Source organism: Phacochoerus africanus, chromosome 9, assembly GCF_016906955.1.
Source record: "Phacochoerus africanus isolate WHEZ1 chromosome 9, ROS_Pafr_v1, whole genome shotgun sequence".
NCBI classification, from domain to species: Eukaryota; Metazoa; Chordata; class Mammalia; order Artiodactyla; family Suidae; genus Phacochoerus; species Phacochoerus africanus.
The window spans coordinates 101,501,640-101,523,630 of NC_062552.1; the positions used below are offsets into that span (position 1 = coordinate 101,501,640).

The window sequence follows — 21,991 nt, forward strand, 5'->3', positions numbered from 1 at the left end:
AAGAAAAAGCAAAAAAATTTAAAAACGTAACTCAAATTGGAGATCCTCTTTAGATATTATTCATTAGTGACTTGATCTATGTTCTTATAAATATGGCCTTAAAGCTATTCTGATAGGTAATAACCTTTTCTTAAAATATTTTTATTATTAACCTTTTAATAGTTTATCAGCATTTTAAAATAACATCTTTCTATTCTAAAATGCTTAGTCTTTTTTGATAATTGAAGTATGCATTGTTTTATTTTTTTTAATTTTTTTCCCTTTTTTTTATTACTCAAATGAATTTATCACATCTGTAGTTGTATAATGATCATAACAATCTGATTTCACAGGATTTCCATCCCACAGCCCAGGCACATCCCCCCACCCCCCAAACTGTCTCCTCTGGAGACCATAAGTTTTTCAAAGTCTGAGTCAGCATCTGTTCTGCAAAGAAGTTCAGTCTGTCGTTTTTTCAGATTCCACATGTCAGTGAAAGCATTGGCAGTTGGTGTCTCATTGTACAGCTGACTTCACTTAGCATGATAGTTTCTAGTCCATCCATGTTGCAAAAAATGCTGGTATTTCATTCTTTTTAATGGCTGAGTAATATTTCATTGTGTATATGTACCACGTCTTCTTAAGCCACTCCTCTGTCGATGGACATTTAGGTTGTTTCCATGTCTTGGCTATTACAGATAGTGCTGCAATGAACATTGGAGTACATGTGTCTTTGTGAGTCATGGTTTTCTCTGGGTAGATGCCCAGGAGTGGGATTGCTGGATCAAATGGTAGTTCTATGTTTAGGTTTCTGAGGCATCTCCATACTGCTTTCCACAGTAGTTGCACCAATTGACAATCCCACCAACAGTGTACTAGGGTTCGTTTTTCTCCACACCCTCTCCAGCACTTATTGTTTGTACACTTTTGGCTGATGGCCATTCTGGCTGGTGTAAGGTGGTCCCTCATTGTGGTTTTGATTTGCATTTCTCTAAGAATGAGTGATGTTGAACATCTTTTCATGTGTTTCTTGGCCATCTGTATGTCTTCTTTGGAGAACTGTCTGTTTAGATCTTCTGCCCATTTTTTGATGGGCGTGTTTGTTTTTTTGGTATGGAGCTGCAGAAGGTGTTGATAAATTTTGGGAGATTAATCCCTTGTCAGTTGATTCATTTGCAAAGATTTTCTCCCATTCTGTGGGTTGTCTTTTTGTGTTGTTTAGGGTTTCCTTTGCTGTTGTGAAACTTTGAAGTTTGAGTAGGTCCCATTTGTTTATTTTTCTTTTTATTGTCAATACTCTGATAGGTGGATCTGAGAAGATGTTGCTGTCGTATATGTCAGAGAGTGTTTGGCCTTTGTTTTCCTCTAGGGGTTTGATAGTGTCTGGTCTTATATCTAGGTCTTTAATCCATTTGGAGTTTATTTTTGTGTATGGTGTTAGGGAGTGTTCTAATTTCATTCTTTTCCATGTGGCTGTCCAGTTTTCCCAGCACCACTTATTGAACAAGCTGTCCTTTCTCCATTGTATAGTCTTGCCTCCTTTGTCATAGATGAATTGGCTGTAGGTGCGTGGGTTTAATTCTGGGCTTTCTGTCCTGTTCCACCGATCTATATATCTGTCTTTGTGCCAGTACCATGCAATTTTGACGACTGTTGCTTTGTAGTATAGTCTGAAGTCCGGGAGCCTGATTCCTCCAGCTCCATTTTTCTTTTTCAGGATGTCTTTGGCTATCCTGGGTCTTTTGTGCTTCCAAACAAACTTTAAAATATTTTGTTGGAGTTCTGTGAAAAATGTCCTTAGTAATTTGATAGGGATTGCATTGAATCTGTAGATTGCCTTAGGTAATATAGTCATTTTGATAATATTAACTCTTCCAATCCATGAGCATGGTATATCTTTCCATCTATTTGTGTCATCTTTGATTTCTTTCATCAGTGGCTTGTAGTTTTCAGAGTACAGGTCTTTTGTTTCTTTAGGTAGGTTTACTCCTAGGTGTTTTATTCTTTTGGATGCGATGGTAAACGGGATTGCTTCCCTAATTTCCTCTTCTGCTTTTTCATTGTTAGTATATAGAAACACTGTCGATTTCTGTGTATTGATTTTGTATCCTGCGACTTTGCCAAATTCATGGATGAGCTCTAACAGACTTCTGGTGGAGTCTTTAGGATTCTCTAGGTATAGTATCATGTCATCTGCAAATAGCGATAGTTTTACCTCTTCCTTTCCAATTTGGATTCCTTTTATTTCTTTTACTTCTCTGACTGCTGTGGCTAGGACTTCCAAAACTATGTTGGAGAGTAGTGGCGAGAGCGGACATCCTTGTCTCGTTCCTGATCTCAGGGGGAATTCTTTCAGCTTTTCACCATTGAGAATGATGTTCGCTGTGGGTTTGTCGTATATGGCCTTTATCATGTTGAGGTAGGTTCCCGTTATGCCCACTTTCTGAAGGGTTTTTATCAGAAATGGGTGTTGGATTTTGTCAAAGGCTTTTTCCTCGTCTATTGAGAGGATCGTATGGTTTTTAGTCTTCAGTTTGTTAATGTGGTGTATCACACTGATGGATTTGCAGATATTGAAGAACCCTTGCATCCCTGGGATAAATCCCACTTGAGCATGATGGACAATCCTTTCAGTGTATTGTTGGATGTGGTTTGCTAGTCTTTTGTTGAGGATGTTTGCATTGATGTTCATCAGTGAAATTGGCCTATAGTTTTCTTTTTTTGTGGAGTCTTTGTCTGGTTTTGGTACCAGGGTGATGGTGGCCTCATTGAATGAGTTTGGGAGTGTCCCTTCCTCTGCAATTTTTTGAAATAGTGTCAGAAGGAGAGGTGTTAGCTCTTCTCTAAATGTTTGATAGAATTCACCTGTGAAGCCATCTGGTCCTGGACTTTTGTTTCTTGGAAGTTTTTTAATCACCGTTTCAATTTCAGTTCTTGTGATGGGTCCATTCATCTTTTCTATTTCATCTTGGTTTAGTCTTGGAAGACTGTACTTTTCTACGAATTTGTCCATTTCTTCTAGCCTTTCCGTCTTCTTGGCATATAGTTGCATATAGTAGTCTCTTAGGATCCTTTGTATTTCTGTGATGTCCGTTGTTGCTTCTCCTTTTTCATTTCTCATTTTATTGATTTGAGTCCTCTCTCTTTCTTGCTTGATAAGTCTGGCTAGGGGTTTGTCAGTTTTGTTGATCTTTTCAAAGAACCAGCTTTTCATCTCATTGATCTTTTCTGTGGTTTTCTTTGTTTCTATTTCATTGCTTTCTGCTCTGATCTTGATGATTTCTTTCCTTCTGCTAACTTTAGGTCTTGTCTGTTCTTCTCTCTCGAGCTGCTGTAGATGTAAAGGTAGCTTGTTTATTTGGGCTTTTTCTTGTTTCCTGAGGTGGGCTTGCACTGCTATAAACTTTCCTCTTAGAACGGCGTTTGCTGCATCCCACGGGTTTTGGAGTGTCGTATCTTCGTTGTCATTTGCTGCTAGGTATTTTTTAATTTCCTCTTTGACTTCTTCAGTGATCCATTGATTGTTTAGTAGCATGTTGTTGAGTCTCCACGTGTTTGTGTTCTTTGCAGTTTTTTTCTCGTTGTTGATTTCCAGTCGTACAGCGTTGTGGTCAGAGAAGATGCTTGATATGATTTCAATTTTCTTAAAGTTACTGAGGTTGGATTTGTAGCCCAGGATATGATCCATCTTAGAGAATGTTCCATGTGCACTTGAGAAGAATGTGTATTCTGCTGCTTTTGGATGAAAGGTCCTATAAATATCTCTTAAGTCCATCTGGTTTAATGCTTCCTTCAGGGCCCGTGTTTCCTTATTGATTTTCTGTCTGGTTGATCTGTCCATTGCTGGGAGTGGGGTGTTAAAGTCCCCCACTATGATTGTGCTATTGTCGATTTCTCCTTTTAAGGTTGTTAGCAGTTGCCTTATATACGGTGGTGAACCTGCGTTGGGTGCGTAGGTATTTAAAATTGTTATATCATCTTCTTGGATTGACCCTTTGATCATTATGTAATGTCCTTCTTTGTCCCTTAAGATATTGTTCATTTTAAAGTCTATTTCGTCTGATATGAGTATTGGTACTCCAGCTTTCTTTTGATCCCCGTCTGCATGAAATATTTTCTTCCATCCTCTCACTTTCAATTTGTATGTGTCCCTAGAAGTGAAGTGGGTCTCTTGAAGACAGCACATATATGGGTCTTGTTTTTGTATCCATTCAGCCAGTCTATGTCTTTTGGCTGGGGCGTTTAGTCCATTCACATTTAAGGTAAATATTGACATATGTTCTTATTGCCATTTTATTAATTACTTTGGATTTGTTTTTGCTGTTCTTTTTCCTTTCCTTCTTCTCTTGTTCTTTTCTGCCTATAGAAGTTCCTTTAGTATTTGTTGTAAGGCTGGTTTAGTGTTGCTGAACTCTCTCAGCTTTTGCTCATCTGTGAAGGTTTTGATTTCTCCTTCAAATCTGAACGAGAGCCTTGCTGGGTAGAGTAGTCTTGGTTGGAGGTTTTTTCCTTTCATCACGTTAAGTATATCATCTCACTCCCTTCTGGCCTGCAGAGTTTATGTTGAAAAATCTGCCGATAGCCTTATTGGGGTTCCCTTGCATGTTATTTGTTTCTTTTCCCTAGCTGCTTTCAAGATTTTCTCTTTGTCTTTAATTTTGGTCAGTTTGATTAGTATGTGTCTCGGGGTGTTCCTCCTTGGGTTTATTTTACATGGTATTCGTTGTGCTTCCTGGATTTGAGTGAGTGATTCCTTCACCTTGTTAGGGAAATTTTCGGGTATTATATCTTGGGATATTTTTTCTGTCTCCTCTCTCTCTTCTTCTTCTGGCATCCCTATAATACAGATGTTGGTGCATTTCACGTTGTCCCAGAGTTCTCTGAGACTCTCTTTATTTGTTTTCAATCTTTTTTCTCTTTTCTGTTCTGCATCCATAATTTCCACTTATCTGTCCTCCACCTTGTTTATTCGTTCTTCTGCCTCCTGTATTCTGCTGTTAGCTGCTTCTAGTGAATTTTTTATTTCAGTTATTGTATTTTGCATTTCTTCTTGTTGAAGTTTTATATCTTGTATCTCCTTGGTCAGTGTTTCCTGTAAGTTATCCATCTTTGCCTCCAATTTATTTCCAATGTCTTGCATCATCTTCAGCATCAACAGTCTAAAGTCTTTTTCCTAGAGGCTGAGAATCTTCTCCTATGCTTAGCTGTTTTTCTGGGGTTTTTCCTTTCTCCCTCATCTGAGTTATAGTTCTCTGTCTTTTCATTTTTATAGGTTTTTGGTGTGGTGACCTTTTTACAGATAATAGAGTTGTAGCCCCTCTTACTTCTGATGTCTGCCCCCCTGTGGCTAAAGTCAGTATGGGGGCTTGGTGTAGGCTTCCTGATGGGAGGGGCTGATGCCTTCCCACTGGTAGGAGGAGCCAATTCTAATCCCTCTGGTGGGTGGGGCTTAGTCTCTGGATGGGATTAGAGGCAGCTGTGTGCCTGAGGGGTCTTTAGGCAGCCTGTTTACTGAGGGGTGGGGCTGTGATCCCACCTGGGTTGTTGTTTGCCCTGGGGCTTCTCAGCAGCTGGCTGACGGGTGGGGCCAGATTTTCCCAAAATGGTCACCTCTGGAGAAAGGCACTGCTGCTGAATATTCCCGAGACCTTAGCTTTCAATGTCCTTCCCTCAGAACAAGCCATGTTCACCCCTGTTTTCCCAGGATTTCCTCCAAGAACTGCAGTCAGGTTTGACCCAGATTCCCTTGGAGACTTTGCTTTGCCCTGGGACTCAGTGCACCTGCAAGTCTGTGTGTGCTTTTAAGAATGGGGTCTCCATTTCCCCCAGTCCCGTGGAGCTCTTGGGTACAAGCCCCACTGGCCTTCAATGCCAGATGCTCCGGGGCTCTTTCTCCCTCTGCCAGATCCCCGCACATGAGGGTTTGATGTGTGGCTCAGAACTCTCACTCCTGTAGGTGAGTCTCTGTGAACCAGTTAGTTTCCAGTCTGTAGAGCTTCCCACCCAGGGGGTATGGGGTTGTTTATATTGCAAAATCGCCTCTCCTACCTCTTGATGTGGCCTCTTCTTTTTCTTCTGGAGTAGGGCATCTTTTTTAAGGTTTCCGGTCCATTTGGGTGGAGATTGCTCAGCCTTTACTTGTGAATTTTGTTGTTTTTAGGAGAGAAGTTGAGCTCCAGTCCTTCTATTCCTAAAATGCTTAGTCTTTATTTGATTGATTGATTGATTTCTTTGCCTATGCCCACAGCATGTAGAAGTTCCTGGGCCAAGGATCTAACCTGCATCACAACAGTGACCTAAGCCACAGCAATGACGACGCTGGATCCTTAACTTGCTGAGCCACCAGGAAACTCTACTTAATCTTAATTTTTATCACATCATTAAAATGAATGCCTACTTCATTTTTTTTGTTTGTTTTGTTTCAGGCCGCACCTGTGGCTTATGGAAGTTCCCAGGCTAGGGGTTGAATCAGAGCTGTAGCTGCTGGCCTACACCACAGCCACAGCAACACCAGATCCGACCCGCATCTGCAAGCTACACCACAGCTCATGTCAATGCTGGATCCTTAACCTAGTGAGTGAGGCCAGGGATCGAACCCTCATCCTCATGGATACTAGTTGGTTTCATTTCCTCTGTGCCACAGTGGGAACTCCTAAATGCCTAGTTCATATTCTCTTCTTACATAATTGCAGAGGACTTTAAGATATTCTTAAATAGTGTGAGGCTACTTAAGTTATTCTTAAATAAGACTTGGGAGGATCTACTGCCATGGCTTTCCGGTCAGAGCCATGCCTTCATAGGTATGGCAGATAAGTATTTTTCATAAACGATAAGTAGTGTCGTGAAAATGATGAAAGTCCTCAACCCCAGCCCACTGAGCAAGACCAAGGATCCTCCCCTAGTTGGATTTGTTTCTGCTATACCACAACAGGAACTCCCTGAAGACCTTTTAAAATGATTATATTACTTATACTGATTCCCTTCCTAAATCTTTAAACTTTCTTCTTGTTTCCCCTGTCATCCCACCATGTGCTATGTAATGTATAAGCAGAGATTAGAAGAGTTAAATTTTTCCCCTAAATCGTCTGCAAAGTTTCATTCTGACCATGGTTGGTCTGTGTATCAGCACATTGTTCATCTGTTTATATGTTCAACAAGTATCTATTGATCTCCTACTCCATCCCAAGTACTGTTCTAGATGCTGAAGACACTACAACAAAAGCTAAATGGGTAGACGTCCCCACCTTCACTTGTTGCCTATATCTACTGATTTCATGGTTTTTCTTCCATGGAGTTGCCTATCAGAACATGTGGTTTATAACTCCATGCTAGCTTTGGAGATTAGTATTGATCTCCCTTGTGTCCAAAGGTAAAGAAAGTCATTCGTGGTTATTTATGTACAGATATATATTAGTCTGCTTGGGCAGCCATAACAAAAGACCATGGACTGGGTGGCTTAAACCACAGAAATTTATTTCTCACAGTTCTGAGGGGTGGGAATGCCAAGATCACGGTGCTGCAAAGGTGGGTTTTGTTCTGAGGCCTCTTCTTTTGATGGGTAGGTGGTTGCCATCTTGCTGTGTGCTCACATGCCCTCTTTGTGCATGCTCAGGTAGAAAGGAGAAAGTATAAGCTGTCTGGTGACTTTTCTTTAAAGGGCATTAATCCCATCAGACCAGGGCCTCCCCCTCATGTCCCCATCTTACCAAATTACCTCCCCAAAGCCCTGTCTCCAGATACCATCACTATGTAGGGGTTGGGGTTGAACATATGAATTTTGGGGTAACACAAACATTTAGTCCATAACGAGTATTGCTGAAAAGGTCAAAAGTTAGTTATCAAGATGCCTTTCCATAGATTGTGTATACAAAGAGAAAAATAAACAATAGTTCTTGACCATAGGACTTGTGTATGGTCAAAATTACTTCTAAGGCTCTGGAGAGACAAATTATACTCCCATTTCTTGGAGTGTTGCTTATTCTTCCTCCTTGGCAGATTTATTTGTTTAAGCAGTCATCTTTTTCAATAATAGTATATTTTCATGCTTCATACCGTCTGTATATTTCTGCATTCTAATTACATCAAAATCACTTGAAACTTCTGTTCTCTAACAACCTTCCTGATCATCATTCAGAAGCTGAAGTAGCCCTGATCATCTTGGGGGATCCATGAGGAGCATGGCCCATTTGGCTACCTCCTCAGAGCACCTAAGAAAGTCATCCTAGATCCAGGTCTCCAGTGTTTCTCAAGTTGTAGCCTTTTGGTCACAGATCTTTTCTGAGTCATCGATGACTCTCATCTCAATATTTCCCCCCCTCGAGTTCTAAAACATCCCACTGCCCAGCTTTTTCATCTGTGACATAATAGACTGCTCCTTGTTTTTCTATCTTATGTTTCACTTTTTCTAAATCTCCTTCCCCAGTGCTGAAAAGAATATAGTTACTTTGAAATAAGTACATTTACTCTGACATTGGGGTTATTTTCAGATTTTTTTCCCCATGTCTTTCAAAATATTAGATATACTCTAAAACCAAGATTAGAAATAAGTACTACCTGAGAAAGGCATGTGGACAACTTCCTTCCTTCCTTTCCCTTTCCTTCCTCTTCGTCCCTCCCTTCTTTCTGTCTCCCTCTACCTATAGTGTTTTCCTTCTATTCTTTTTTCTCTTCCTTTCTTTGAGTGTTCTAGCTTTCATCAGTTTCCCAGGGTTTCAGGCTAAGAGATCAATTGCAGAAAATGGGCTTTGGGTTTGAGCTTATGATATATATTAGGAAACATGATGATGTTGAGGGACTGACTTGAGGGAAATGAAGAAGATGATGACAACTTTTTTTGGTTTTGTTTTTCCTTCTCCTTAGCGTTCCCGTCCACTCTCTGCCAGTGATGCGGAAATGAAAAACCTTGTGGGCTCAGGACGAGAGAAAGTGCCTGGGAAGTTAGGAGGGTCTGTGCTTGGTCTGTCAATGGAGGAGGTAAAGATAACTCCATTTCAGGCCTCTGTGGTTAACCTGGGGATCCATGACAATTTATGAGTGATTCATAACATTCACAACAATTCGTGTCTTACATTGAAAAAAGAAAGATTCCAGGGAGAGCAATGGTTTCTTTAAAAAAAGCATTTTGCTAACATGACATTGTAAATCAAGTATACTACAATTAAAAAAATAATAAATTAAAAGAAATTAAAAAAACAGTATCTTAAATGGAATTAATTTCTTTTTATTTTTAAAGCTTTTTTTTTTTTTTTAATTTTTTTGTCTTTTCAGGGCCGCACCTGTGGAATATGGAGGTTCCCAGGCTAGGGGTCTAATTGGAGCTGTGGCCACTGGCATATGCCACGGCCACAGCAACACCATATCTGAGCCACATCTGCAACCTACACCACAGCTCACGGCAATGCCGGATCCTTAACCCACTGAGTGAGGCCAGGGATCCAACCCCCAACCTCATGGTTCCTAGTCAGATTCGTTTCCGCTGCGCCATGACAGGAACTCCTGGAATTAATTTCTTTTTTCATGCTTTTTTTATATTTGCGAGTCGTAACTCTTCCTCTGTCCAATAACCACATGAATTACACTTTTCAAAATAGGTACTCATTTTATTTTATCTTCTCTTCCTCCACGTAGATCAAAGTTTTACGGAGGGTGAAGGAGGAGAATGATCGGAGAGGTGGATTTATTCGCATATTCCCTACATCAGAGACTTGGGAAATATATGGGTGAGGTGACTACCTTTTTTTTTTTTTTTTAAATCTGTACTTCAATTCCAGAGAATTGGAATTATTGTGACACAGTATCATCATTGCTGTCCAAATGGTGCCTTTCTTACTTTGTTTGTTTATAACAGTGTGAATATTACCCTACCCAAGAACCAGAGCATTAATGGTAATTTAATCTACCTTTTATGAACATTGATGTACAAGTCTCTCTGTGTGCATTATTCCTTCCCTTTCTAAGCCCACGCCTCCTCCTTTTTTTTTAAGGGCCGCACTTGCGGCATATGGAGGTTCCCAGGCTAGGGTCGAATCAGAGCTGTAGCTGTCAGCCTACACCACAGCCACGGCAACGTCAGATACAAGCCAAGTCTGGATCACGGCAATGCCAGATCCTTAACCCACTGAGTGAGGCCAGGGATTAAACCCAAAACCTCATGGTTACTAATCAGATTCGTTTCTGCTGAGCCAGGACGGGGAGTCCCCCACCCTTCTACCCAACCCTGCCTTCTCCTTAATTAGCTCCCTAACCCAGGGTTAGACACTGTCCTAAATTTTGTGGTTATCATTACCTTGGTTTGAAAAAAATTGTTTCATCATCTATATGTGTACCTGAACAATATATTGTTTATTTTTAGTCATTCTTGAAGTCAAGTTTACGTGCAGTAAAATGCATCTGTTTTAAGTTTGTTGATGAATTTTGACAAATTCAGATATCAGTTTAATCACCACAATCAAGATATAGAACATTCCACCACCTCCAGGGTCCTCTCATTCCCCTTGACAGTCAGCCTCCCTCATTACCTTGAGCCTAAAACATCTGCTGATTTGCTTTGCATCACTATAGCTTTTCTAGAATTTTATATAAATGGAATCATACAATATATATTCTTTGATTATACCAGGATTTTTTTTGTTTGGCATGAAGTTTTTGAGAATTATGCATGTTGTGTGAAACAGTAGTCATGCATTCCTTGTTGTTGTTATGGACTATTTCATTGTATGATTATAGGATAATTTGCTCCGCCATACACCTGGGTGAAAGAAACATTGGATTGTGTCCAGTTTGGTGCAGTTATGAAGAAAGCTGCTATTATGAACCTTTATGTAGAAGTCTCTGTGGATATAATAAATACCTAGGAATGCAATAGAAGGGTCATATGATAAGGGATAAGAAATAAATTTGGAGTTCTGTGGCACATCGGGTTAAGGATCTGGCATTGTCACTGCAGCACTTGGGGGTGCTGCTGTGGCATGGGTTCAGTCCCTGGCCCAGGAACTTCTATATGCTGCAGACATGGCCAAAAAAAGAAAGAGAGAAAATCATTTTACATTTTACCAATAATGTATGAGAGTTCCATTTGCTTCCCATCCTGTCAAGACTTGGTATCGTCAGGCTTTTTAATTTAAGGCATTCTAGTGGGTGTATAGTGTTTCTCTGTAGTTTTAATTTGAATTTCTCTGATGAATAATGATATTGAGCATTCACTTGTTATTATTGACCTTTTGCAGATTTTTTTTCCATTTTAAATTTAAGATTTTTGTCTTCTTATCATGATGTTGTAAGTTCTTTTCCAGATATTATATTACCAATATTTTCTCCAGGTCTATGGCTAGCTTTTTCATTTTTCATAACTGGCTTTCAAAGGACATAATTTTAAATTTTAATGAAGTTTAATTGACCAATTTTTTAAAAGTTTATGCATTTTTTATTTTCTACCTAAGAAATCTTTGCCAATCCCAATTTTACAAAGCTCTTTCTGTTATGTTTTCTTCTTAAAGTTTTATAATTTTGTCTTTTATATTTAGGCCTCCAATATGTATTGATTTTTTGGTGTGTGCAGTAGGAGGTAAAGGTTGAGGTTCATTTCCCCCCATATGGATGTCCATTTGTTCCAGCACCATTTGTTGAAATTACCTTATTGAATTTAACTTGGCATCTACGTTGAAAATTAATTGAAATATATGTGTGTGTGTGTGTGTGTGTCTATTTCTAAACTTTACTCAGTTTCACGGATCTGTGTCTTGATATCTATAGCTTTATACTAAGTCTTGAGATTAGGTAGTGTGAGTCTTCCAACTTTGTTCTTTTTCAGAAGTTTTTGACTAATTGGTGTTCTTTATATTTCCAAATAAATTTTAGAATATCTTTGTCAATTTCTATGCAGAAGTCTGCTGACTTTTGATTGGCATTGTATTGAATGTATAGACTAATTTTGGGAGAGTGGATATTTTAACAATATTGAATTTTCCAATCTTTGAACATGATATATCTCTCCATTTATTTAGGTCTTCTTTGATTTCTCTTAGCAATGTTTTATAGTTTTCATTATAAAGATCTTGAACATGTTCAACTTATCACTTAGTATTTCATTCTTTTGGATGATATTGTAAATGTTTTTATAATAGCTTTATTGAGTTATAATTGACATACAGGAAGCTGTGCATATCTAAAGTATACAATTTGATAAATGTTAATGTATTTATACATTCATGAAACTACACCACAATCAACACAGTAAATATATACATCAGTCCCCAGAATTTCTTTGCTCTCCCTTATGATTCCTCTGCTGCCTCTTCCTTCCCTGCCTATTCCTGTCTCTAGGCAGCTACCTACTGATCTGTTTTCTGTCAATAAAGAGGAATGTACATTTCCTAGAATTTCAAAAATAAAATTCTATAGATTGTTCTTTTATTTGCTGGTCTTTTTTGCTTGGCAAGATTATTCTTAGATTCATACATGTTATGGCATGTATCAGTGGTTTTATTTCTTTTTACTGTCAAGTAGTGTTCTGTTGTTTGCATTTATCAGGATTTGTTTATTCTTTCATCTGTTAATTAACATTTAGGTTGTTTCTAGTTTTTGGTTATGGCAAAGAAAGACTCTCTGAACGTCTATGTACAAATCTTTGTATGGATATGTGCTTTGTTTTCTCTTGGGTAAATACCTATTCATGAAATGATTAGATCATATCATTGTATATGTATAACTTTTTAAGAAACTGCCGTTTTGTTTTACCATTTTACATTCTTATCATAAGTGTGTAAGAGTTCCAGTTCCTTCACATCCTCACCGACAGCTGTATGGTCAGTTTAATTTAATTTAATTGGTATTTCCGTAATGACTAATGTTGAGCATCTCTTCATGTGCTTATTTGCTGTTTGGTGATCAAATATTTTGCTCATTTTTTAAATAATGCTTCCCCCCCCCCCCCTTAAATTGAGTTGTGGGAGTTCTTTATATTTTCTGGATATAATTCCTTTATCAGATGTATGTTTTGCAAAGAATTTTTTTTTCTCCCAGTATGTTACTTGTCTTTTTATCCTTTAAATAGTGTCTTTTGAAGAGCAGTTTGTCCTTTTTTTCATTTTTCTTTCCGTGCTTTAGTATCTAAAATAATCTTTGCACATTCCAAATTTTCTTCTATTTTTTAATAGAAATGTTGGAGTCTTAAGTTTTACATTTAAATCTGATCCATTTTGAGTTAATTTTTTTTTTTGTCTTTTTGCTATTTCTTGGGCCGCTCCCGTGGCATATGGAGGTTCCCAGGCTAGGGGTTGAATCAGAGCTGTAGCCACCGGCCTATGCCAGAGCCACAGCCACGCGGGATCCAAGCCGCTTCTGCGACCTACAGCTCATGGCAACGCTGGATCCTTAACCCACTGAGTAAGGCCAGAGATCGAACCCACAACCTCATGGTTCCTAGTCGGATTCGTTAACCACTGCGCCACCACGGGAACTCCATTTTGAGTTAATTTTTGTATATGGTACCAGATACGGATCAAAGCTCTTTTTTACCATTTGGGTATCCGGTAGATTTAGCACCATTTTTGGGAAAGACTACCCTTTCTCCGTTGAATTGTCTTTTTACTTTTGTGGAAAATCACTGTGTGGGTCTATTTACTTACTGTTTGTTCTTTTCCATTGATCTTTTTGTCTTTGCGCCATACAGTACCACACTGTCTTGATTACTGTAGCTTTATAAAAAATCTTGTTCTAACTTCGTTCTTTTTCCAGGTTGCTTTGGCTATTCTAGCTCATTAGTATTTCCATTTGGATTTTAGAATTAGTTTGTCAGTTTCTACAGAAAAGCTTGCTTGGGATTTTGATTGGGATTGTATTGACTCTCTAGGTCATTCTGAAGAGAATTGACAACAATACTGAGTCTTTGAACCCATTGTCCATTTATTTAGGTCATCTTTAATTTCTCTCAACAGTGTTTTGTGATGTTCAGGATACAGACCTCTTACATTTTTTTTTTGGTCAGGTTTATTCCTAAGTATTTAGTATGTTTTGATGCTTTTGTAAATGATTTTATCTTAATTTCAGTTTCTGATTGTTTGTTGCTGGTATATATAGAAATGCCATTGATTTTCCATTATGTCCTGCAGTTTCACGTATCAGTCACTGAAGGTTTTTGGGGAATCCATTGACTCTTCTATCTAGTTGAAGAGGTTGTCTGTGAATAAAGACAGTTTGCCTTCTTTCTTTCCAACCTGGATGTGTTTTATTTCTTTATTCTCGTTTGATTCCATTGGTAAGTACCTGCAGCCTAATGTTGAATAGGACCAATGAGAGCAGACATCCCAGTCTGGTTCCTGTTCTTAGGGTAAACATTCAGTCTTTTATCATTAAGCATCATATTATCTTTAGGTTTTTCATAGATGGCCATTATCAGATTGAGGGAGTTCCTTTCTATTCCTCCTTTGCTACAAGTTTTTATCAGAAATAGGTGTTGGATTTTATCAATTGATTTTTCTTCATCCCTGGACATAATCATAAAGTTTTTCTTTTTTCTTTTGTTAATATAGTGAATTACATTGTTGAATGTTAAACTCAACATTGAATTCCTGAAATAAACCTCATTTGTTCATGATAAATAATCCGTCTTTATATATCATTGATTTGATAAATAATCCGTCTTTATATATCATTGATTTGATTTGCTGAAATATTATTTAGATTTTTACATCTGTGTTCATAAGAGATCCTGATCTATCGTTTTCATATAGTGTCTTTGGTTTTAGTGTGAGGATAATGCTGGCCTCATAGAATGGGGTGGAAAGTATTCTCACCTCTTCAATTTTGTAGAAAAGTTTATGGTAGAATTCATTAGTTAATGGTAGAATTCACTAGTGAAGCCATCTGGACCAGGGGTTCAAGTTCATTTTCTTAACAAATGTAGGGCTGTTCAGGTTATCTATTTCTACTAATGAGCTTTGGTAGTTGGTATCTTTTAAGACTTTGTCCATTTAATATATGTTGTATTTATAAGCATAGAATTGTTCATGATATTCACTTATCCTTTTAATATCTGTAGAATCTGTAGTGATATTACTTCTCTCATTTCTGATATTGGCGATTTGTTTGTTCTTTTTATCCTATTCAGGCTGTCTAGAGATTTATCCATTTTATTGAATTTCTAAAAGACCCATTTTTTGGTTTCAATGTTTTTGTTTTGTTTTGTTTTTTCTATTCTTACACATGGGCTTCCACTCTAGTATTTATTTCCTTTAACTTACTGTGAGCTTTGTTAGCTCTCTCTTTTTTTCCCCCTAGTTTCTTTAAGTAGGCGCTGATAGCATTGATTTAAGACCTACCTTCTTTTCTATGTAAGTGTTTAAGTGCTATAAATTTCCTACTAAGTGCTGCTTTTTCAGCTTCCCGTAAATTTTGATTGTTGTATTTTTGGCATTATTCTATCTTTGTTCCATAGGTTATTTAGAAGGGTGTTATTTAGTTTTCAAATATTTGGGGTTTTTTCTAGAGATCTTTCTGATATGGTTTCAAATTACTTTGTACTCAGAACATACTTTGTATAAGCTTAATTTTTTAAAAGATACTGAGGCTTGCTTTATGGTTCAGAATATGATTTATTGGACTTCCCATGTGGCTCACAACAGAATATGATTTATCCTGGTAAATGTAACATGTATATTGAAAAGAATACATATTCTGCTATTTTTAGGTAGAGTGTTCTATAAATAAATGTCCATTAGGTCTAGAGGATTGACAGTTTTGTTCAGACATTCTCTATTTTTACAATTTTTTTCAATTATTGAGAGTCAGGTGTTGAAATCTCCCATCGTAAATTTGATTTTGTCAGTTTCTCCTTTGGTTTTGTCAGTTTTTCATGGGTTTTGGAACTCTGTTATTAGGTACATCTGTGTTAGATTTGTTATGTCTTCTTTATAAGCTGTCTTTTTTATTGCTATGAAATGCCCCTGTTTATCCTGGATAATGTTTCTTGTCCACAGGTCTGTTTATCTGCTATAATATATCCCCTCTAGGTTTCTTTCTTTTTTTTTTCTTCAAAGTTTAAGATGTATGGTATAATGATTTGACTTACATACATCATGAAATGATTATCACAGTAAGTTTAGTGCACATCCATCAACTCATATAGATACAAAGTTAAATAAATAGAAAAAATTTTTTGAGTGTGATGAGATCTCTTGGGGTTTACTTTCTTAACTTTCATATATAACATACAGAAGTATCAATTCTATTTATCATGTTGTACATTATATCCCTAATACTTAATCTTGTAACTGGAAGTTTGTACTTTTTGACTGCCTTCATCCAGTTCCTCCTCCCCTCACCCCTACAGCTCATTCCAGCTTTATGACTAGTATTTGCCTGGTGTATCTTTTTTCTTTTTTAATCTATCTGTATCTTTATAGTTAAAGTAGATTCTTTAAAAGAAGGAAGTTCTGCCATTTGCAGCAATGTGGATGAACCTGGAGGGATAGTGCTAAGTGAAATAAACCAGACAGAGAAAGACAAACATTGTATCATCTCACTCCTATATGGAATCTTAAAAAAAAAAAAAAAGGAGAACTCATAGAAACAGAGTAGAATAGTGGTTGCCACAGGCTAGTGTAGGGGAAATGGAAATGAAAGATGTCAAGGTCAAAGGGTACAAACTTTCAGTTACAAGATGAATAAATTCTGGGAAGCTCATGTACAGCATGGTGATATGGTTGGCTTTAGATCTGCCACATTACTATTTGCTTTCTATTTATCTAATGTGTTCTTTGTCCTCTTTTTCTTTTCTCCTGCCTTCTTTGGATTAATTCATTTCTCCTGCCTCTTTATTTTGCTTTTTTAAAGTATGGTAGCTCTAGAATAACCATATTCATCTTTTACTTGCTGTAGTATACCTTAAAATAGTATAATTTAGGAATTTTATAACCAATATACTTCCATTTTCCCATCTGTCCTTCATGCTATCATTGTCATATATGTTATGAATTTCACAGTATATTTTATTTTTACTTTGAGCAGTTTTAAGACATTTAAATAGACGGAAAAGTCTCATAATTACACATATATTACCATTTCCACTGTTCTTCCTTTTTTATTGATCTAGGTTTTTAACTGGCATCATTGTCTTCCACCTGAAGAGTTTCTTTTAGGATTTATTGTAGTGCAGTCAATTCCCTATTGTTTGTTTGAAAAAGTCTTTCTTATACTTTCATTTTTGAAAGGTTTTTTTCCACTGGTAATAGAGTTCAAGGTTGCCACTTCTGCCTGACACTTTTAAAATGCTGTTGTGTTCTCTTGGCTTACCTTTTTCTGTTGAGACGCATGCAGTGATTCTTATCTTTTTCTTCGTGCATAACATCTCTTTCTCTCAGCCTACTTTTTTTTTTTTTTTTCCTATTTTTAGGGCTGCACCTGCAGCATATGCAAGTTCCCAGGCTAGGGGCTGAATTGGAGCTGCAGCTGTTGACCTATGACACAGCCACAACCACAGCAACTCGGGATCAGAGCAACATCTATGACCTACACCACAGCCCACGACAATGCCAGATCCTTAACCCACTGGGTGAGGCCAGGAATTGAACCCTGCATCCTCATGGGTACTAGTCAGATTCGTAACCTGCTGAGCCAGAACAGGAACTCCTTTTTTGGCCTACTTTTAAGATTATTTCTTTATGACTAGTTTTTAACAGTGTGATTGTGATGTGCTTTGGTGTCATTTTCTTCATGTTTCTTCCACTTGGGATTTGTTGAATTTCTTGGTCTATAGGCTTAGAGTTGTCATCAGATTTGTAATACTTTTGGTTACTATTTCTTTTTTTTTTCTTTTTTTTTGTCTTTTGTCTTTTTTGTTGTTGTTGTTGTTGTTGTTGCTATTTCTTGGGCCGCTCCCGCGGCATATGGAGGTTCCCAGGCTAGGGGTTGAATCGGAGCTGTAGCCACCGGCCTACGCCAGAGCCACAGCAACTCGGGATCCGAGCCGCGTCTGCAACCTACACCACAGCTCACGGCAACGCCGGATCGTTAACCCACTGAGCAAGGGCAGGGACCGAACCCGCAACCTCATGGTTCCTAGTCGGATTCATTAACCACTGCGCCACGACGGGAACTCCTGGTTACTACTTCTTAAATTTTTTTTTTTTTCTCCCATTTCTCTCCTCTCCATCTCCTTTCTCCTTTTAGTACTCTGGTTGCGTGTTAAATTCGTTGATGTTGTACTGCAAGTCTGGCTCTGTTCATTTTTTGTAGACTTTCTCCATTTTGGATGGTTTTCTGTTTCTCTTTTTTTCCATTTATTCATCTTTTTTGTGTGTGTCTGCAGTGTTAACTCTTGTATTAATTCCATCCACTGAAATGTTCATCTCAGACACTTTATTTTTCATCTTTAGAACTCCCATCTGTTTTCTTATTTTTATCTTTTAAAAATTATTTTCATGATTTCCTTTAGATTCTTCTGCAAATATTATGTTTATAGTAGCTGTTTTAAAATCTTTTTAATGTCTGTCATTTCTGAGTCTGTTTCTATTGAGTGATTTTTCCATTGTTAACAAGTTATATTTTCCCTGTTTCTTCACATGTACAGTGACTTTTTTTTAATCAGATATTTTAATTGAACCTTGAAAGTATTGTATTAGTGTGTTTGGATTTTATTGCTTCTTTAAACCCTGTTGAAAGTGGGTTTTTTCATTTCGTTTCAGTGTTTTGGGGCAGACACCTCAGTTACTTGCAGATGAGCTTAATCTTTTTCAGGATCATTTAAAAGTATTTTGATGGTTTGTTTAGAATAGCTTTTTGTTTAGGGCTAGGATAAGTTCCACTACTAGAGACTCTTTTGGAATGTCTGTTAAATGACTCACATATTCATTGAGATGTCTCCATTCTGGCTGGTGAGAACTCAATCAGTTGGCAGCCCTGTGTGAACTCTGGAAGTATTCAGCTTACACTTTCTCCTTAATGTTCATTTACCCTGACAGTTGCTCCTGGCCCGGTCTTGTGGACTTTTGCCTTATACCTGAGCAAATTTGTATTACCCCAAAGACTCGCAGGGTCTTTTGTGATGATTTTTTGTATTTCTTCTTATGCATATCTTCTCCCTCTACAGGGCATTGTTCTGAAAATTCTGGTTGCTTCCTGTAATTTTGATCTCTGTCGTCTCAATGCAGAGACTCTTGGGTTCTTCTTGAATTCCTTCTCTTTGTGCATTAATTGCCTCTAGGTAGAAATGTGGAACAATCAGAGGGGTCCCTTTATTTCCCCTTTTTAGATATTACAGTCCCACACTGCCAATTGTTTAATATCTAGAAACAGTTGTTTTATATATTTTGTGCATTTTTGTAGTTGTTTATGGTAAAAGGGCAAGTCCTGTAGCAGTCGTTATCTCATATAGAAGCAAAATTTTGTTTAGTTTTTATTACTTTTGAACTTTTTCTATTTTTTTGGCCATGCCAATGGCATGCACAAGTTCCTGAACTCATACCACAGCAGTGACAATGCTGAATCCTTAACCAATAGGCCACCAGAGAATTCCAGTTTCGAACTTTTTCTAAGAAATAATGGCATGCTGTATGTAGTCTTACTTTTTCATTCAATATTGTATTGTGTTCATGTTTTTACATGTAGCTATAAATCACTCTTTTTCACTGCTTTATTATAATCTTCTGTGTGTTTATATTGCTGTTAAAATTCCCATTTTCCTGGCGATAGTATTTGATTTCTTTCTGGTCTTTTGCTGTTAAAAACTGCTGTGCTCTAAATATTCTTATATGTGTCTCCTGCGTATATATCTAGGAGTGGAATTACTGGGCCATAAGATCTGTGTATATTCAACGAAAAAGATAATACTAAATTGTTTTCCAAAGTGACTATATAAATTTATATTCCTATCAGCAATGCCTAGGAGAGCCTGTTGATCTGTGTTTTCTCCAATACGTGGTACTGTCAACTTCTTAATTTTTGTAGAAATATTGAGTGTAAAATGGTGTTTATTTTGGTCTTGATTTGCATTTCTCTGATTACTAATAAAATTGAGAACGTCTCGTTTATAGTACTTGTTTATAGGTAACACATTTTTCTTCCTCTGGTGGCTGGCTTATGATCTAGTTGGGATATTAATGTTTCTAAGTATAGAGATACAACTTAGAAGAATAAAAGAAATAGTTCTTTTGTTTTGAAAACCCAGTTATTCATAGAGAAATCTTTTTTTTTTTGCTTTTCAGGGTCACACTTCAGCATATGGAGGTTCCTAGGCTAGGGGTCCAGTCAGAGCTACAGCTGCACCACAGCCACAGCAACATCAGATTCTTAACCCACTGAGTGAGGCTAGGAACTCATGGTTCCTAGTAGGATTTGTTTCCACTGTACCACAACAGGAACTCCCGAGAAATCTTTTTATCTTGCAAAATATTCTATCCACGTAGGTAAACCTTACAAAGACCTAGGAATTCACAGAAAGATATTGCTTGGCTTTTCAAAATTGGATAGAAGTATATCTTTTTATATATATGTTTGAATAATTTAAATATTTGCAGCTCCTTGAAAACATGTATTTCATAATTAATGAAAGTGGAATCCTCTACTCTCAAGCTTTTAAGAGGCAAGTCCTTATTTGAGTGCCTTTTTCTAAGGAACCAATTACAGACAATGTTGGAGTTTCTTAGGGAGTCTCATAATGATACCTTCCTTTACTGGTTTGGTTCCGAAACAAAAGACAAGACAAGGACTGAGAGGTGGGGGCCAAAACATTACTTTCCATGCTGAAAAAGCCTGAGCTGGGAGACTCTATTATATCTCTGCAAGCAAGTGCATTTTCTGTTGAACCTTAGAATTGGACAGATTTACATCTCATTTGTAGGGAAGGTTACACTGAACTATGTGTTGGGAGCTCTTGACCCTGTAGGAGCAACAGAGGATGTGTGCTTTCTAAGGAAAAATTGTCTCCCCTAAGAAAGAAGGGAGGAGCTTGTCGAATTTTTCCTAAATTACCAATCCAATAAATCACTCTGCCTCTCCTGGGACCTCTGAGAAAAGTAGCCGAAAGCTCCAAGAATTTTTAACTAATTGAGCTACCGTCATATAGAGTGGGGAAGATGTATTTATCTGCTAACAAATATGCCTTTTTAAATTAATACTTATTTATTGAATATCAGTCAGTGCCTAGCATTATGCTTGGTGCTTTGGGATCTTAAATAAATATTAGATGGGATCCCTGCCCTTTGAAAGTTAGCAGTGTGATTATGGAGAAATTATTTGTACATGTTATAAAAACAGCTCCTATTTGTATAGTTCTTTGTAATTGCAATGCACTTGGTACATATCATTGTTATTCCCATTTTAACGCTAAGGAAAAGAAGGCTCAGTAAAATAATGTAACTTGGCCATGATTACACAGCGGGAGTTGATTCAGGTATTCTGACTCCAGATCCTCCTTTTTCTTTGTTGCATCATTCTGCTTTCCCAGAAGAAAAATTTTACTCTCTGAGACAGTGTATGGCAGGTCCCTCAGGCATACGGTGCAGGTGAGGTAGAAGCCAGGACGAGGGCACCGCTGTAGTCTTGGAGCAGTTGTATTATGGGGCTTTGGGCAGCACGGTGGACTGACTTCTTGAGGGTGGGTGATGGTTAAGTACCGAGGGTGTGAGGAGGTGCCTGGACAGGAGCAAAAGGATCCGTGGGCTTTGGCGTGAGAGGGTTATGAGGAGACTTGTCTGATTGTGCTTCATAATCCAAATTGTGGAACTGTGTGGAGAAAGGCCGAAAGATTGGTGGTATAGATGACCCAGCTTTTAAAATTTTGGAAGAGAAAGTGTATGTCCTCTGCAGCTGGTGTGAAGGAGCCACTGAAAGCGCTTAAGAAATAAGATGATTGGGACAATGTGTCGACATTCTCATGCCCTTTAAGTACTTCCCATTTCCAGCTTCATTTTGACCTCTTTTCTAGCTATGTGTGATTTTTGATGGGTTTTTGTTTGTTTGTTTGTTTGTTTTCCTTTTCAGGGCTGAATCTGCAACATATGGAAGTTCCTGGGCTAGA

General features: G+C 37.7%; 1 protein-coding gene across 13 annotated transcripts in view; it reads left to right on the forward strand.

Annotated features, from left to right (window-relative positions):
- Nucleotides 1-21,991, forward strand: part of TTLL5 (tubulin tyrosine ligase like 5) — a 310,092-nt gene that overhangs the window by 76,415 nt on the left and 211,686 nt on the right. For all 13 annotated transcript variants that reach the window (XM_047794889.1, XM_047794885.1, XM_047794888.1 and 10 more), the window contains 2 exons: nt 8,839-8,952; nt 9,607-9,698. In XM_047794889.1, the coding sequence (XP_047650845.1) occupies nt 8,839-8,952; nt 9,607-9,698 (206 nt within the window). The remainder of the gene's footprint in view (nt 1-8,838; nt 8,953-9,606; nt 9,699-21,991) is intronic.